The 19,623-nt window shown below is 41.3% G+C and overlaps 1 protein-coding gene across 1 annotated transcript in view; it reads left to right on the top strand.

The window, feature by feature from the left end:
- Positions 1-429: 429 nt before the first annotated feature.
- The window catches only part of OXCT1 (3-oxoacid CoA-transferase 1), a 179,456-nt gene continuing 160,262 nt past the window's right edge, over positions 430-19,623 (top strand). The window contains exons 1-4 of the mRNA XM_069096229.1: positions 430-777; positions 7,689-7,797; positions 9,590-9,680; positions 19,308-19,443. Of these exons, the coding sequence (XP_068952330.1) occupies positions 685-777; positions 7,689-7,797; positions 9,590-9,680; positions 19,308-19,443 (429 nt within the window). The 5' untranslated portion in view covers positions 430-684. The remainder of the gene's footprint in view (positions 778-7,688; positions 7,798-9,589; positions 9,681-19,307; positions 19,444-19,623) is intronic.

Here is a 19,623-nt window from a genome sequence, read left to right as displayed (position 1 = left end):
GTACAGGACACAATTCTATTAATAGCTTAAATCCAGCCCCCTGCAGGTTGGGAGGATGAAGACCCCGCAGCTCCCACCCTCAAGCTGTTCCACTTGCCTTCGGGGATCTGAGAACGAAGGGCAGCCGGATCTAGCAAGAAAACAAGACGTCAAGAACGATCTGCCAGTGTTCCGTGGTGGATGCTGCCACCGAATTCTCTGGCAAGCACTTATCTAATTCAATTACTTTGGATGAGACTGGCGCTTTTAGCCTCCGATACGTGAAACAAGACAGGACTGGGCGTCCAACAGCCTGGGTACCTCGCACTCCACTCCCCGCCCAAGACCCCGGGAAACTAAGTCATATGAGTTAGCTTCCCCTCTCAAGCGAAGCCCTCCCACCCTCACCTCCGTTCTGGGGCGGGGGGGGGGGGGAACTCCCCCCCCCCCCCCCTTCGGGCTCCGCTGGGGCGCCGGACCGTTAAAACAGGACGTCCCAGCGTCCTGCCAGGGGAAGCGCTTCCAGCCCTCCTCCTGCAGACACTCCCTCCTCTCCACCGTGCGCCTCCCGGGGTGGCAGCAGCGGCAGAGCGTTTCCCGGGAGCTGCTGTAGAGGTGCCAGCTCCACTTTCGAAGGAGCAGTTGCACTCGGGTGCACTTGCAGGGGCTCTCTTTCATCCTTCCGGGCTTGTAACCCTGCTGAAGATGGCGGCTTACAAACTCCTCTCCTCTGGGGTCAGACTCAGCATCTCCTTTCCTGGAGCCAAGGGCACCCGGAGCAGACCCGTCCTGGCCAAGGTAAGGAGGTCTAAGAGGGCCTGAGGTGGTGAGTCCCCGGAGTTGTGCCCCTGCTGTCCTCCCCCCTTCACATTTCCATCCCAGAGATGGAACTTAGGGTGGCGGCAGGAGGACCCCGGCCCCATTTGTAGCTTCCCTGCTTTGCCAACCCTTAGCACATGTTGCTTTTGCTCACTCCACCCTTTCTCTGTTCTGGCCCCGCACCGCAGGATGCAGCTGCTTGGAGGGAGCACCCGGACCCGGGAGATAAGGATGGGAAAGGAGGAGACGACTGGGAGGGACTCTTTGGGGTGTGAGGAGCCGGGGGTACAGCATGCCTGGCCTCCGCGGTTGGCAGAGAGCTTTGCCAGGGCCCCTCTCATCTGGCTTGCCGCCTGCTCCTGCGAGCTGCAGTGGCCCGCGCTGGATGGGAGCGCCTGGCAAGCTGGGGCGCGCCTGGAGAGAGGAGGGTGCCAGGCGAAGAGGAGGGAGCAGTCGCCTGAGTCTGTGTGTGTGTGTGTGTGTGTGTGTTTGGGATGGGGAAACAGATGGGACAAGAGCACGGAGAAGGTTCTGGGCACGTCTTGGATAGTGTATCTGGGAGCCCTGGCAGGTTACCTAGGGGAATATTCCCACAGCGGGAGGCGGGTGGCGGGTGGCGGGTGGCAAACTCGCTCCCCCGCCTTGGGGGAAAAAGAAGCTGGGCTAGGGAGGCGGGTGTGTTGGTTGTGGGCGTGCACTTAGGACCTGCCGGGGAGAGGAAAGAAGGGGATCTGCTGGAGGAGAGGCTTAGGAGTCCTTCCATCTCCTTACCGAGCAGTGATGCCAGACCTGGCCGCTAACGTGGCAGTCTAGAAAGCCCTGGAGCCCAGCCTTCGGTAGGCTGCACTGGTTCTCAGCAGGGTAGCTTTCACTTTCTCAGACTTTTTTTTTTTTTTGGGGGGGGGGGGGGGAGGAGAGGCCCTCCAGGAGCAGATAAGTTTGCGTTCATTTTGCTCTTCTCTTCCCATCCCTCCCGTGGCCATCCAGTGGGACCTTATTATTCCTATGTGAGCGTCCCCTCCCCCACCCCTGGCGATGGGGGGTGGGGAGGTATAGTTGAGTCTCAAACCCGTTCTGTTCAACACTTGACTAATATCTTTATTGTTTATGGGATTACTTGCCTGTTCTACTTAACGCTTCTAGAGGGGGCAAGAAGACCCCTGCCTCATTTCTAAGCTTCCATACTAGCCAATTCTTAGCACCTGCTGCCCTACTCCCTGCCCCGCCCCGAGTCCTCCTCCCGTCTCTCCCCTCTTTCCCTTTCTCTCCCTCTCCTTCTTTCTCCCTATTTATCCCTCACCCCTCTCCCCCTGCCTCCCCATCTCTCTCCTCTCTTCTCCTTTCTTCTGTAGTGGACATCCGAGAAACAGGACGGCAAAGCCAATTATAATTTGATAGGAGTGTTTATTAACCAGCGGGTGACTGCCTCCCCAATAGGGAAGACAGCACTGAGTCTTCTGAAAGGTATACTTTTATAGAGCTAGGTGTTGCTAAATCAACAAAATGTGGTTCCAAGGCGGTGGGGGGGGGGGTAAAGGGTACCTAACAAGAACAGACTTGTGTCTGGGGTATGTTTTCTAGCAACTCAGGTGGAAAAGAATTTTTGTAGTTTCCTTTAAAGAAATTTGTAGTTTACTATTGTGGCCTATTAGGTGTTTTCCAGGGACCTCGATAAGGGTCCCCTTCTAGCAGGTAGCAACTGGGAGAGGGTTTCAGTGTATAATTTCTGGTGGGCACTTCACTTCCTCTCTCTCCCTTCTCTTTCCCCTTCCGTCATTCCCCTTTTGCCCTCCCCTCTGTCCCCCTTCTGTCATTTCCCCTCCTCTCTTCTTCCCTCTCCTCTCATCCCTCTCTCTCCCTCCCTTTTCTTCCTCCTCCCCCCCCCCCTCCTCTGGGAAATCCAAGATCAGCTAGAGTTCATTATGTCTCATAGTTCACGTGACCTTAAATGACTGAGCTGGGGCTTGCATAGTAAATGAGATTTCTTTTTCCTTAAAAGGGAAGTGGGAAAGAATTACCAATATTTTTTTGTGCTGTGCAGGTATCATGAACATAATAAGCTTTTAATAGTTATTTGTAGTTTTGATTTTGGCCAGTGAAGTTAATGAACCTCATTTAACAGAACCATGTTTCCTCCTACTCTAGGTTAATGACAGTGCCAATATCCTTCCTAGAGAATGCATTTATTTCTGAACTGGACAGCTTGCAAGTTGATCCACTCCTGAGTGGGTCGTTAGGCATAAAACTTAGAGCAGACATTGGAGCAGGCAAAGGCAGCTGGTACCACCAAACTTCACGTCACCTGACGACTTAAAAAAAATTAGGGAAGAGTTCAACTTGAGGAAAAAATTGTGATTTTCTTTTCATTTCACCATCACAGAATTTTTGTTTTCACATATGGTGAATGTTGATTGATAGCTGAAACAGTCCTTTCATAGAGAGTCCTTTCATGTCACATTTTTGCTGGACATTTTAAGGTATTTTGCACAAACTTACAAATGCATAGTGAAAAGACCACTGGCTAGGGATCTGTGAGACTTGGGTTCTACCTAGTTCCGGCTCTAACGGTAATTAGCTTTGTGACTTTGGTCAAAGAGCACAGCAGCCTTTTATCCAAAATGAGGTGGTTAGATATTAGTAATAATGATGGTTATAAATAACCTTTATTTAGCTCCTTAAAACTTTTTTTTTGCCTTTTTTGGAGGGCAGTTGGGGTTAAGTAACTTGCCCAAGGTTATACAGCTAGTTTTTCTGTGTGGGTATTGTGTCTGAGGCCGGAACCGAACTCGGGTCCTCCTGATTCCGGGCCGGCGCTTTACATCCTTAAAATTTTTGAAACTCTTTTCTTTAATAACCCTTGAGATAGCTAGATAATAAAAGCCCCTTATAACTCTAAAAATTCTGTAATTCTACTGTGTAGAACTTTTTTTTTTTTAAGTTGGTCAAATGGCACCCATTCCCCTGTCATTCTGTGTTGAAATTGGCTGTCCCCCATGACTGGAATGCTGTCCCTTACTTCTCTTCTCATAGAATCCCTCCTACCTTCTAGCCCTTGGGCCCAGCACGTTAGATACTCCAAAAAGTGCTTAATTGATCATTGATTGCTGGCTTATGCTAGTAACTACTCTTAACATTTAATTAAGTATTGTGTAATTACAGATGAACAGTGGTGGACAGTTTATATTCCAAGATTTTCTGCTTCTTGAGATCAGGAAAATACCTTTTATATCTCCCTTCTCTTTAAACACCCAGTGCATATCAGATGCTCAACTTATGCAACAGGTTTAATTTTAAATTAAGCATCCTTTACCAATTATTCATTGGCTCATACAATTTATATCAGGAAGGGATCTTGAAGATCATCCCTCTAGTCCAACCCCTTCATGGAGGAAGCCCTCTCCTGCCTCCCTTTTCTTGCTGTTAAAGGAGAGGTTTGGAATAGATAGCTTCTGAGTTCCCTTACAGGTCAAGATCTGTGATCCTAAATTGAAGAACAGGGAGAACTGAGAATAGGGTTCATGACTGTGCCAGTCTTCTTCCCCCCCCCTTTAAAGTGTATTTACTTTTACAAGCATTTATCCCCCCTCCCCATTGAACATTAAAAAAAAAGACCAACTCCATATCTGGCCCATAGCCACTGTTTCTTGTCTCTTGTCCATTGCTCTGGTGATGCACAAACAGCTGTCTGCATGTATCCGGAAGGGGCTTCTCATTGTCCCTTGCTGGTACCATAGGCCCTGTCTATGTGCCATATATAGATGAGCTACATGATTTTGGGTAATTTAATTTCTGAGTTTCCTTATTTATAAAAGAAGAGGTCTGAGAGATCTCTCAGGTTACTTCCATCTCTAATATTCAGTGATTCTGAGTCTATAAAATTTTCCATTTTGTCTAAGTCTTTATCCCACATAGCGACACAGTCTGGTGGTGGAGGAAAAGCTTTCTGATAGAATATAGAAACTCAGTATTTCATGATTCTTTTTTTTTTTCCTGTTCATTGCTTTTACTGTGTGAGAGTAGTTTTGTTCACCATTCTCAACAAGTCCCTGGGATCGATGCACTCAGTTGGTTAGATCTAGCATGATACTAAAAAAGTCAAGGATGTATGGCCTATCTTCTGTAAAGACTAGTTAACTTTGTTAATTGGGTTTAAGATAGATTAGATTATACCATTTACTTTTTTTTTCCAAGTGATTTTCATTGATACCTTTTGTTTTTTACACTACCAGTTTTTCTCAGTATCATCCCCTCTCCTTCCCAGAGCCATCTTATATAACAAATAGTATTTTTTAAAGACAAAAAAAGAGGAAGAAAGCATACCCCATCCATATATTGAAAAAGTCCAAAAACATGTGCAATGTGCAACCTTGTAGGCCTCCCAACTCCCTGAAGCAGTGCGTTGCGGATATCCTCTTATCTTTCTTAATCTGAATCATGTTTCATCTTTACAATTTTCATACATTGACGTGTATGTGTGTGTGTGTGTGTGTGTGTGTGTGTTGGTTCTTTCCACTTACATTGTTGTAGTCATTGTGCATGCTGTTTTCTTGGTTCTATTTACTTTCACTCTGGGCACTAGTTCATGTAGATCTTTCCTTCTCTGTATCCACCACATTGATCATATTTTACAGCATAATAATATTCCACTTCATTCATGTCCCACAATTTGTCAAGCCACTCCTCATTTAGTGAGCATCTACTTTATTTATAATTCTTTGCCATCACAAAAGTACTATTATATACATTTTTTACCAACTATAAATACATTCCCTTTTGTTGATGGCTTTGATCCAGATCAAAAGTGGGAACTGAGAAAATCAAATTGATTTTGATTCCATTTTGTAATTGATTCTATTCTTTATCACCCCAGTATATTGTAAAATTGCCTCAACCATGTTTCTTCATCTCTGAGTTAAGTTCAGAAGTTCGTTTTTCCTTTAAGAGCTAAATTGTCCCATAAATCACCTTAATTCAAAGAAACATATTGTCTCTATACATCTTACTGCCCATGTGCAATTAAGGAAGACCTGTTATCTCCATATCAAGCCTTGAAATATGAAGGTGGGCACCAGGAAGTCTGTTATCTTTGCAACCCTTGCTGTCCTTCAAGAAAGTCTGAAGTCTGGACTGTCCTCAGTGCAGGTGATGCCGCTAATGAGCTTCTCATAGCAGCAAAATAGAAGCAGGGGTTATTGCTAGCCTTATATTCCTCACTTCCATCCAATCATGTTGTTTTCCATCATCTAGGATACTTCAGACTTTGTAACTAAACATTGTTTTATGCTTCCTGTCCTTTGTTTTCTTGTACTTCCTAAAACTATATGAAGGCTAGCCAAGTCCTGCCTTGTGGTCTTTTGAATGACTGAGAAGTTGAGAGAGACCCCCTTTTATTGGTTATTGCTAGCCTTACCAATAAATTGAATGTACTCAGAACTTTGTTCCTCAGTTTACCTTACTTTCAATTGAGACAGCTCCTTTGTACCTCTAGCTTTCTAATGTCTTGGGATGGAGGCAAAAATACACAAATCTATTTTCTCTTCTGGAGAAAACATTTTTTAAAATTTCTTTTCTTAAATAGATATGCAGTACTGTTATCTTGTTATATAAAAATTCAAAGCACTGCTGTTTTATGAGTGAGGTTTATAACTGCTCTGTGTGTATAGGATTTAGTAAAGTGAATCTTGAGCATGAGTAGCTAGGTGGCAATGGGCCCAAAAGTCAGGAAAACCTTAGTTCAGATATGGTCTCTGCTGTGTGACTGGGCAAATTGCTTAACCTCTGTTTGCCTCAGTTTCCTCCTTTGTAAAGTGGAGATGATAATAGCAGCTATGTTGCACAGGTTATTGTGAGGATCAAATGAGAAAATCCTATAAAGTTCTTAGCACAATATTTGGTGAATAATAGGTGCTTAATACACCGTACATTATGACTGCAGCAACGTGAATGAAAAGAACAAAAAATGATCATGACCAGACTTGGTCCCAGTAACACTTGAGAAAATGCACCTATCTTCTTTGCAGAGGTGGGGGACAAATGGGTACAGTATATTGTATATACTGTCAGACTCGGTTGAAGTGGGTGTGTTAAATGGAATAATATATTTAAATCTTTTAGCACGTTTCCTGGTACATAGTAGGTGTTATACAAATGTTAGCTATTATTATGGCTAACATCATCATCATTATCATCATCATGATCATAATGCTTAATTTCAGAAAAGTGGACAAAAGATGTGGTCAGTTTTCTTCTTTGAATATGATATAATATGTAATAATGCAGGCTGGCTTCTATAACTTATCTGAGATACAGGCAAGTTAAATAACGTGGCCGGGGTCATTGAGGTAGTAAGTCAGAAACAGTATTTGAACAACACTCTTCCTGATTGACTCCAAGCTCAGCACTCTACTCAGTCAGTCAGTAAGCATTTATGATGTACCTGCTGTATACCAGGTACAACATCCACTTGCTGTTGGGACTCCCAAAATATAATACATCTTCACAGAGTGTATTCTAGGTAAATAGCAGCGTTGTGTTCTGTGTTGGAGTAGGAAGTTTGTGCACTATTAAAACCACAAATCCTTGGGGCAGCTAGGTGGCCCAGTGAATAGAACATGGCCCTGGAATCAGGGGGACCTAAGTTCAAATTTGGCCTCAGACACTTGACACACATACTAGCTGTGTGACCTTGGGCAAGTCATTTAACTCCAATTGCCTTGCCTTCCTCCCTCCAGAAAGACAAAAACAAAACAAAAACCACAAATCCCTTGCATGTTTGATTTGGTAAATAGCATCTATGAAAAATGAAAAATCACTTTACTTACTTCCCTTGTATAAAGTGAAGTTGTCTCCAGATTCTGAAGACTCTTTTTGACCTTGTTTTTTGCTTCTAGGGTTGTGGTTGCTACTTTTCCACCAACACTTGCTATCACACTCAATTTTATAACGATCCAGTGGAAGCAGTCAAAGACATCCCAGATGGATCCACAATCCTAGTTGGTGGTGAGTAATTCCACTTCTTTTCATCGTGAAGGAATGAACCCATCTTGTTATTCAGCAGCATCAGTGGTGGAATTGTGTGGCATCATCACTGTTCTGGTTCAGCCAAGTCCATGATCAAAGACCAACCCTGAAGTAGGGGTAGTGACACTTCCAGACAGTGATTCTTTTGGTATGGGGAATTCCTGGATGAGGAAGCTCCTTGTGGGGGTCAGCACCTTCTCTGTAACCTGTCATCTTGGAGAGCTGCTCAGTCACTGAGGGGTGAAGGGTCTTGTCCAGGATCATAAGGCCAGTATATGTAAGGGGTGGGACTTGAGCCCAGGAGTTCCTGGCTTCAAGGCCAGATTTTAAGCTACTATGCAGTACTGACTCCTGAAATGAAACTTGTATATTTCTGGTTCTTTTTTGTTGGAAGTATAGCAACGTTTAATTCTCTCTCTCTCTCTCTCTCTCTCTCTCTCTCTCTCTCTCTCTCTCTGTCTCTCTCTGTCTCTCACTTTCTCTCTCTGTTTCTCCATATACACACACATTCACATATACACCTATATATATATATATATAAATACACACATGTGTATATTTATATGAATAAAATTTGTATGTGTATATATATTTACTTGTCCTTTCTTCTGATTCCTTTTCTTATGATGGAAAATTCAACTTTTACTTGTCTCACTCTTGTTGATAGTAGTCTTAGTAGTAGGCTAAAACATTTTATAAGCTCTGTGCTAAGACTTTTAGAACTTGAAGAGACCTCTCAGATAATTTTGGTCCAACTCCTTGCTTTTACAACCTGAGGCACCATGCCATTTTGGAAAAGTATGAATAAGATTTCATTAATTCGTGGAAGAAATGGAATTTCTCTCCTCTAATCCTCATAGCATTTTGTACTCCTTTCATCCTATGTCTACATTCTGCCTTTTATTGTAGCTACTTGTGTACATATCTTTTCTGCCTTCTTAGACTGTAAGCTCCAGATGGCAGGGGCCCTGTATTTTCTGTGTTCCTCCCAGCACCTGACTTGGTGCCTTTACCTGGGCATGATTTGTTGTTCAGTTGTTTTCAGTGGTGTGTGATTCTTGGCAGAGATATGGGAGTGGTTTGCCATTTCCTTCTCCAGCACATTTTACAGATGAAGAAACTGAGGCTAGCAGGGTTAAATAAATGACTTGCCTAGAGTCACATAGATACTAAATGTCTGAAACTAGATTTGAACTCAAGAAGATTAATCTTCCTGACTCTAGGCCCTGCACTCTATCCAGTGCATCATCTAGCTGCTTTTAGTAACTTTTAGTTTAAGTTTTTAGTAATTACTCATTATGCTCCAGGCACTGGATATACAAAGATAAAGGGGAAACAGTCTTTGCCCTCAAGGAACTTACCCAAGTGTTGGGAGGCATGAATTGAACTCAGATCTTCCCGAATCCAAAGCGATCAGTCTTTCTGCCACCCAGGCTGCCTTTTGCAGTCAGCCATGTGGGAGGTAAATATCAAAACAAGATAACAATATAAAAGTAATGGAAATAGAAGATATATCTCATGACTTGTCAGTTATCACAAGTATTGCATTATAGATCAAAACTCTCTCAATAGAGAGTTTTTTCTTTTAGTTTTACATGAACTGCAATAGGACTATAATTCAGTCAGACCTAATTAGTATTTTTTCCCTTTACCATTTACAATGTCATTTTAAATTTAAAAAAAAGAAGAAATTTAAATGGTAAGTGTTCCTATCACCCAAAGAAAATGATGACTTTCTCTCACTTTGCGCATTCTTTTTGGAATACTCTAGGTTTTGGGCTCTGTGGAATTCCAGAGAACCTCATAGGAGCTTTATTGAAGACTGGAGTAAAAGAACTAACTGCAGTCAGTAATAATGCAGGGTAAGTGTCCTCAGCAACTAGTTTGAAAGTTATTGATAAATCCTGGATTATAATTTTAAAAAATTGTAATAAAAATATTGACAAAAGTGAGACCCTTTGATAGAAGGCAAGCGTGACGTATCTGGGGACCAGAGGCAGTATGGGGGTTCCACTTAGCTGGCTTTATTTCTTTAGCTGTTTTGAGGGCCATGACACAGTGAAAATCATAGTCGGAGTGGCTTCAGAAATAAATACACTTCTAGTAAAATTTAGTTTAAAAAACCCCCCAAAACTTGAAATTTACTATTAACATTGAGATATGTAGTTCTCTACTAAATTTTAGATGAAAAAAGACTTTGGGCCTTGTAATATTAATGGGATTTAAGATGTTCCCTGACCATTAGTAGGGCTCACGTGGAGCCCATTAAGGGAAGCTTGATTAGGGGAGGCTTGTTTTTCAGGAAAGCCCACACCTTTTGTTGCTTTGTGATTAGGCATGAGGGTTGTGATGCCCTCTGACCCTGAAAGAAGTGTATATATATTCTGAAGTTAGCATTTTTCTTTGGGGGGTCATTCATTGGAAGACTGTTCTTGTGATTTGACCAGATGAGACTCTAGGTAGCCATTAAAGAGCCTCCTGGCTTTGAAAAACCCTGATGTTGGTGCTTCTCTCTCTGGTAACCATGTATGTATTTCCTGGTACTAATTTCCCAGACAGTTAGAAACCCTGTCTATTGGTCTTTATTTCTCTGCTTGTATTTTCTCTATTTTCTTTATTTGTGTTTTCCCGAAGTTCAGGGTGCTGACTTTTCCCCTGAACTAGTAAATGTAATTAAAAAAGATTTTGACCCCTTAAACAGCTATCTTTCCTAGTAAAGCAGATCTAAGAACCTGTGCTAGCAGCCTTCCTGGGTATGCCAGTGTGGTTGCCAATACAGGTCAATCCTTCCTTAATGTGACCAAAAGATACATACATTTAGAGCAAGAAGGGACCTAAGAGATAGGAAGGAGATGCCCAATTTGTCCAAGATTCCATGACTAATAAGTTTTAGAACAGCATTTGACCTCAAAACCCTCAGATTCTAAATCTATTATTCTCTCCATCTCAAGCAACTCATGTTCTCTTTGTCTCCATCTTTTGTCAGTGGGTGATAAATTCTTTGATCATGGCAACCCAAGGAAACAAAGAAAATTATAAAAGAGTTCTTAGTCTTGTTCTCTGCAGTGTTATTGCAGAGTGAAAGAAAATGGACAGAGAGGGTTCTAAGAATTATACCATTTTTTTTGTTTCTTTGTTTTTGGAGTGGGAAGGCAGGGCAATTGGGGTTAAGTGACTTGCCCAAGGTCTCATGACTAATAAGTGTTATATGTCTGAGGCTGGATTTGAACTCAGGTCCTCCTGACTCCAGGGCTGATGCTCTATTCAATGTGCCATCTAGCCTTCTGATAATGAGATTATGACCTCTCACTGGACACTGCTTTTTTTTTTTTTGGAGCACAGTTGGGGTTAAGTGACTTTCCTGAGGTCACACGACTAGTTTTTGTGTTAAGTGTCTGAGGCTGGATTTGAACTCAGGTCCTCTTGACTCCAGGTCTGGTGCTCTATTCACTTCGCCACCTAGCCACCCCCAGAATCACACCATTTTTAAACTCTATATAAACATTAACCCGCTCATTAGAATTGTAGATATGAGATCTTTGTAGTAAAAAATTGGGTATACTACTCGCTGAATTAAATTTTATCAGTCTTGACAAGTAACTGGTGGCATAATGATTTAGAGACCTTGCCCCATAGTCAGAAAGATCTGAATTCAAATTTGACCTAAAACACATAACTTGGTGTTATCTTGGGCAAGTCACTTAGCCACTGCCTACCTCATTTTCCTTATCTGTAAAATGGGCATAATAATAGCATCTGCTTCTCAGGGTTAAGAGGATATAATATATGTAAAGCACTTTGCAAACCATAAAACACTATTCAACTGCCAGCTATTATTATTTTCGTTAGTATTATTAGTTGGCTAATTGTTATGAAGAAAATTAAAAAAAAGAAACTTAAGTTACAGTAGAAATGGAAGGAAAGTTCACAGGGTCACCTTGGAGAGGCAGATAATGACAGACAAGACATATGGGTAGAGCATTTATTAAGCACCAACTGTGTGCCAAGCACTGTGCTCAGTGTATGTTGTTTCTGGGTAATTTTTTCAGCTGTGTTGGATGGCCCTAATGAGGGTTTTCTCAGCAAAGATACTGGAGAGGTTTGAGATTTCTTCCTCTGCCTCATTTTTACAGATGAAAAGACAGAGGCCAATAAGGTTAAGTGATTTGCCCAGAGTCACACATCTAGTAAGTGTCTGCACCAGATTTTAACTCAGGAAGAGGAGTTCCTGACTCTAGGCTTCTATCCACTGCATCATCACCTAGCTGCCTAGGAATACAAATACAAGCAAATAAGATGGGCCTTGTCCTCTAGGAGCTTACCTTCTCCTGAGTGACATTAGCACATTAAGGGGAGCTGACCACACGTTTGTTATGGTGATATGATGTAGAGCAATCCAGAAAGTGAGGTGATGCCTGGGGCCTGGCCAGATAAAGCAGGAACTTACCTGTCAGAGCCGGGACTCATAGGTGAGGAGAAAGGAGATAACAGAATAGGAGTTTTATTGCACTCAATTTAAATTTTTTTAATGATTTAGAAACCTAACACATGATATTCTCGATACCTAAGAAGCCTCATCAAAAGTTCCATTCAGTAAGGTCCTCAATAAGGTTTGATCTTATTGAGGTGACCCTCAGTAAGGTTTCTAAAATTACTAATGAAACAGAAACTCTGATGTTATTTCAGGCTGGATGGACTTTGAGTGTGGGCAGGGTTGGAGGGATTGCAGTGCAACAAAGGTGTAGGATTTAGAGATGGAAGGCATTTTAGGGATGACTTCTAAGCAATAGACTAGTTTGAGGATTAGAGCAGCTAAATTTGGATAAGCTTATCACCTCCAGGAGGTTAGTTACCAGATGAAGAATCCTGGCACCACAGTCAGTCTTGAAATTATTCCCTAAGGCAGAGGGAGGGTCTTAACCTGGGGTCAATGAATTTGTCTTTTTTAAAATAATATTTTAATAGTTATTTAATTATAATTGATTTCACATGTAATTCTGTATATTTATCTTAACGCATTTAAAGACATTTTAAGAAGGGCTTCATAGTCTTCACTAGACTTTGTCAAAGGGGTTCATGGTACAAAGAGGTTAAGAACCCCCCTTTTAAGGCATGTTGGGATTTCTGGATGCATGGGTAAAGTACCCCAATGAAGTCTTGAATTTTTTAATGTGCTGAGGTTACCTAAGAAATGTGTTTTCTATGCCATCTAGTGGTTAAATATTTCTTGACTTTTTTTTATTGGTTGGAAAGAGGAAAGAAAAGTTGGTGTTTTAGGGATTTCAAGTAGAAACTTCTTCATAAAGTCATCAGCATTTCTTTTGTCACTTACACTTTTTGTTAAATTGATATTTCAGGTAGATTTTGGATGAGGGTCTGCTGTGGTAGAAATAAGGAAAAGGCATAAATCTTGTCAACTGCATGTAGATAAGAAGAACAAATACTATATATCTCATGTAAAATAGGACAAATATAGTTAAAATCATTTGAAGAATGAATTAAGCCTGAACCACTGGATAGTGTCATGTGCCCATCAGTATTTTACTTAATGCAACCTGTACATGGTCAGACAAGTTAATGGGTGCATTTGCCACTTCTCTAGAATACCTTACCCCTTTGACCTTCCAATGCTGGAAGTCTTGTTGATTTTATATTTTACCTTCTGTTGTTTTTTTCCCCTACTCCAGCTCTTGTACTTTGAAGCATTGTTGCAGAAAATTATGAAATTACTGATTAGTTCCATGATAAATTTATCCTCGCTACTGATGCTTGGCAGTGTTTTTTTTTTTAATGATATTCATTTTCTGTTGGCTCCTTATCATGTTACATAAACTTCCAAACTTTTCTTTTCTTTTTTCAAATGCTTTATTAACTTCTGATTTACATCATTAATTTCTGCCAAATTTTGAGTTACAAATTTTCTACCCGTTTTCCCCCTATCCACCACCCCAAAACAGCAGTCCCACAGGATATCCCCTCCTCCAATCTGCTCTCTCCTATACCTTCTCCCATACCCCCTTAGACTTTTCTAGTAGAGCATGGTGGATCTCTATGCCCCAGTGCCTGTATATCTTCTTTTCCAATTACATGTAAGATAGTATTAATAATAGTATATATATATGTATATATATATATACATATAATTTTAAACATTTGATTTTAAAACTTTGAATTCCAGATTCATTCCCTTCCTCCCTTGTCACCCACCCTTACTGGGAAGATAAGCAGTTCAGTATAGGTTGTACATGTGTAGCTAATGCAAAACATTAATATAGTAGATATATTGTAAAAGATTGACTATATTTCCTTCCCTCCTATCCCACTACCCACTTGTTCTATTCTCTACTTTGATCCCTTCCCTTTTCAAAAGTGAGTGCTTCCAAATTCCTTCTCCCCAGCCTGCCCTCCCTTCCATCATCCCCCCTCTCATCCCCTTCCCCCTATTCTCATTTAGTGTGTATGTCATTCCCTCCCTGAGCCAGATTCAATGAGAATAAGGTTGACCCATTCCCTTTTGCCTTCCTATTCTTCCCCTCCATTGTAACCATTTTCCTTTGCCCCTTCTGTAGGAGATAATTTACCCCATTCTGTCTCTCTCCATCTTCTCTCATTATATTCCTCAATCACCTCTTAATTTCCCCTTTTAAGTATCATCACTTCCTATTAAATTGGTCCTGTGCCCTCTATCTATATATACCTGTAAACATATATATATACACATTCACATATGTATTCATATGCCCATATACCCTCCAGTATAGACATATATATTATATATATATGTATGTATGTATATATGTCTTTACCCTTCAACTATTTTTTTTTAAAGCAATTCAGGTTAAGTAACTTGCTCAAGGTTACACGGCCAGTTATTTCTGGGTGTGTTGCTAAGTATATGAGCCCAGTTTCGATCCCCAGGTCATCCAGACTCTCAGCGGCTTCTCACCCTAGGGGCAAAAGCCAACACACTCCCAACTACTGGGTCCCAAAGCCCATACTGCACTTACCTCTCACTTTGTCCTTTGCATCTATGTGCTGAAAAATCTGGAAATGACCACAGCTGCTGGTGATCTGGAGTCCCTCTGGCCAACGGCTGGTCAGACCTGCCCTGGGGCTAAAACCTCTGGCTCATGGGTGCCTGGGCTTGGCTCCCAGAGCCCTGTGCTGGCAGCTTGCTGCCGGCCTGCCAGGCTGTCCTTGGTGGGAGGTTAGCTTCTCTGTGTCATTTTGTGGGTTCTGCAGCTCCAAAGTTTACATGGATTGGGCAAGGTGGAAGCTGGAGCCCTGCGGAGGTCCTGCTTCTACTCCGCCATCTTGACTCCCTATTTTCCCAAACTTTTTTCTTAGGCCTGAAAACTATTCCCCATCTACCCCTCTGTAAATTCGGTTGCCTTCTACTTTACTGAGAAGATTGAGGTCAGTGGTTGTGTTTCCTCCAGTACCCTTTTCTCCACCTCCAGTTTCTTTGTGTGCTTTTCTTTTCCTTCTCTTTCCTTCCCTTTCTCTCCCCCCAATATGTTTCATTAACATCTTAACCTTGAAGTCATTCCCCACTCCCTACCAATTAGCCACACTCCGTCCCCACCCCCTGGAAAAAGATAAGGAATTAAGTTAAACCCTTTGCTGCCAAAACCTTATCTGATTGTGTATTGTAGCATTCGGTCCTAGTAGCTCCTCACCTCCTGTCCATGGGAGTGGATGTAGTTATTTCTTCTCTAGGACCTTTATTGATTTAATTTCCATTAATCAGAGTCTATCTTCTTCTTTAGTGAAATTTTCATTTGTATCCCTTTTGCTCATAGTTGTCCTTTATTGTACAATAATATTCCATTCCATTCATATATCATAGTTTTGGTTTTTTTCACCAGCCATTCAGTTAATTTGTTTCTAGTTCTTTGTTACCACAAATGGTTGCTGTGAATATTTAGGTATCTATTACACCATTGTTTCTGGCTTTGACTTCCTTGGGATATTGTTCAGTAATGAGAGCCTTCTATTTACATTTCGAAATGTCTTCTTGATGCCTTTTGTTTTTACACTGGCATACCTTGCCTAAGGACATTCTGCTAATCAAACCTTCCCTTGTGACAAAAAGGGGAAAAAAATAAACCCCACAGATAACAGTCTGATAACGTATGTGATATTGTACTCCCAGAGTCCTTCACTCCTTTACTGAAAAGAAGTGGTATTTTTGTGGTTGGTTCTCTGCAGCCATGACTGATCATTATAATTACTAACGTGTTCAACTTCTTGAAGATAGAGGATTAGCAACAATGACTCAGTCAAACTTTCCTGAAAACAACTCTAAAATAATGCCTTATATAGAATACTGCCATTTTTGAGTCTAAGGTTAGGAGATCAGCAGGAGAGGTCTGTGATACTGGGGTTTGGGCTGGAGCAGAGTACAGAGGCAGCACTATCAGTGGACCTTGGAGGTGGCTGCCAGGGTGGCAGCAGCAGCTTCAGGAGCCCTGAGCAAAGAGATAGGAAAGAAGAAGGGGGATTGGGTTGGACAACTGGTCAGATAGAGATTACAAGGGAACCTGAGCTGACACTGGTTGCAGGACAGGGAGCTCTTTGGCAACTCTGTTGTCCATATGCATTCTCTGGATCAATAGTTCCTAGTCTCAGTTCCAGGGCAGAGAGGAGTGCTTGTGGTCAATCACAAGGGAGCAGGGGTCAGAGAGGAACAATAGTGAATATGGCTACAGGAGAGAGGGGGCCCTTCTTGGTTAAAGACCAGAGTTCAGACCAGGAGAATAGTGACCACAATTCTCCACTGGATCACACCACCTTGGAAGCACTGAAAATTTGTAGTGCCCCAGAACTAGCTCTCAAAACAGTAGCATTAAAAAAGCTTGATGCTTAAGACAGTGCCTTCCCACTCATAGGTGAGCAGAGCCCAACTTTAATATAAGATTCAATGTCAAGAAATTGGCTGGGGAAAAAATGAAAATAACAACAACAAAAAGAACATGAATATAAAAAAAAACTACAGGGGCGGCCAGGTAGCACAGCGAGTAAGAGCACCAGCTCCGGTGTTGAGAAGACCTGGAGATCGAATCCTGGGCTCAGACACTTAGCATCCACCCAGAAACACCTGGCCGTGTGACCTTGAGCAAGTTACTTAACCCCAATTGCTTTAAAAAAAAAACTACAGTAGTGAGGAAAACCAAGACAAATGCAGAAAAAGACAACAGTGTGAAAATAGCTGCAACCAAAGACTCAAAGACAAATGCTAATTGGACAAAAGCCAGTGAAAATTTCTAGAAGAGTTTAAGGAAGATGTAAGAGTGAGAGGAAAAAGTTGGGAAAAGAAATGAGAGTACTGCAAGAAAATTATGAAAAGAGAATAAAAGCTTGGTAAAAGAGGCACAAAAAATACTGAAGAAAAATAACACCTTAAAAAAGAGAATTCACCTTATGTAAAAGAGGCACAAACATTCACTGAAGAAAAGAACTCCTTAAAAAGCAAATAGGCCAAACAGAAAAAGAGAGGTACAAAATCTTAAGTGAAGAAAATAATTCCTTAAAAATTAGAATTGTGCAAGTGGAAACTAATGACCCTATGAGACTTCAAGAAACAATGAAACAAAGTCCAAAGAATAAAATAAGAAGAAAATGTGAAGTATCTCATTGGAAAAGCAACTGACCTGAAAAATAGAACAAGGAGAGATAATTTAAGAATTATTGGACTACCTGAAAGCCATAATCAGAAAAAGAACCCAGATATGATATTTCAAGAAATTATCAAGGAAAACTGCCTTGTTATCTTAGATCCAAAGGGAAAAATAGAAATGGAAAGAATCCACCAATTGCCTCCTGAAAGAGATTCCATTGTTATCTCCCTCATTCTGTTTTCGTGACTTTTTTTTTCACTTCATGTAAGACTTTCCATGTACTGTTTCTTATGGCACAATTCCATTATGTTCATATGCTATTGAATGGTCAGATTGTGCCTGCCTTTTTAAAAATTGACCCTATTTATAGTTAATTGATTTTGTCTTCTAACTGCCCAAGTCTCTGAACCATTTGTCTCTGAAACTTATTCAGAAATTCAGCTGGCCTGTAATGCATTAAGTTTAGAAATCCTGTTCTGCTAATCACTGTTTTATTCTTGCCTCAAGGAAATCTACTATTTTTGAAGGATGTGGGTGGTACCAGGGAGTCTGGTCTAGTATCTTTACACCACCAAGCTATCTTTAAAGAACGTCTGATTTGCTATCCAGACAAGTCTTGTCCATTATCTCTAACGTTGTTAGAATGTTTCTTAGTCACAGGGGGGAAAGAGGGAATGGTTGCTAACCTCTTACTCTGTATTTCCAACCAATCATATTGTCCCCCTATGCCTCAGCTCTATGACCAACCATCCTGATTGAGTTTTTTTTTTTTTTTTGCTTTTTGGAAGGGCAGTTGGGATTAAGTGACTTGTCCAAGGTTACACGGGTAGTAAGTGTCAAGTGTCTGAGGTTGGACCCGAACTCAGGTCCTCCTGACTCCAGGGCCGGTGCTCTATTCACTGTGCTATCCAGCCGCCCCGATATTGAGTTCTTTTAATCAATCATAACTTGTTACTCATGTGGAAAGTCCCATTCCCCCAAAATCATAAGAAGGAGTGGTCCCCTTCATTTGGCTTCAGATTTTTGTTGTCATTGTTGTTCAGTCATTTTAGATTCTTCATGACCTCATTAGGAGTTTTCTTGGCAAATATACTGGAGTGGTTTGCCATGACTAGCTTAGGGTCGAGCAGTTATTAAGTGCCTGAAACTGGATTTGAACCCAGGAAACTGACTTTTCCTGACTTTAGGGCCCATCACTGTACTCATTACACCACCTAGCTAGCTGTCCCTCAGTTTTGTTGTTATTGTTGTTTTCAGTTGTTTTTTCATTGTGTTCGACTCTTCATGACCCCATTTGGGTTTGGCTCAGTTTAATTTACTTTAAGGTAATAATACCGTGTTATACCATGACCTTGTCTTCTTTGCATATGTATATGCATCATCCCTTAAGGAGTCTTAGGAAGTGTCCTTATATGAAAATGCTTACTATTTCTTACTTTTTTGTTCTTTTTGCTATCTTCATAAAATGTAACCTTAGATATACCATACATTTTTTGAAAATGAAGTAAAAATAAAGTGTTATTCGGTCATTTTCAGTTGTGTCTGACTCTTTGTGACCCCATTTGGAGTTTTCTTTCCAAAGATACTGGAGTGGTTTGTCATTTCCTTCTCCAGTTCATTTTACAGATGAGGGAATTGAGGCAAACAGGGTTAAGTGACTTGCCCAGGGTCACACAGCTAGTATGTGTCTGAGACCAGATTTGAACTTGGGGTCCTCTTGACTCCAGGCCTAGTACTCTATCCCCTTGATACCTACCTGCCCTAAAAACAAAAATTACAGCAGTCTGATAGGACTCACAGTAAGAAATTCTTGTGATTTACAAATAATTTACAAATCCATTAGTTTAAAACTCTTTCTTTTCCTTATAGTGTTGAAGATTTCGGCTTGGGTCTTTTACTTAAGTCTAAGCAGATAAAACGCATGATTTCCTCTTATGTGGGAGAAAATGCAGAATTTGAACGGCAGTATCTAGCTGGTGAATTGGAAGTGGAACTCACTCCACAGGTAAGATACTTTTCTTTGGGTTATGAAATAAATCTCATCTCTAATACTGATTTATTTAAAAATGGATGTTTTCCCTATACATTTGTGTGTGTGTGTGAGAGAGAGAGACAGAGAGAGAGACAGAGAGAGAGACAGAGAGAGACAGAGAGAGAGAGACAGACAGAGAGAGAGAGAGAGAGA

The sequence above is a fragment of the Petaurus breviceps genome, unplaced genomic scaffold (assembly GCF_028583685.1).
Source record: "Petaurus breviceps papuanus isolate PSGF00001 unplaced genomic scaffold, PetGlider_PUasm1.0 229, whole genome shotgun sequence".
Lineage (NCBI taxonomy): Eukaryota > Metazoa > Chordata > Mammalia > Diprotodontia > Petauridae > Petaurus > Petaurus breviceps.
Note: the sequence above shows the minus strand (reverse complement) of the source record. Positions and strands in the feature narration are given on the sequence as shown.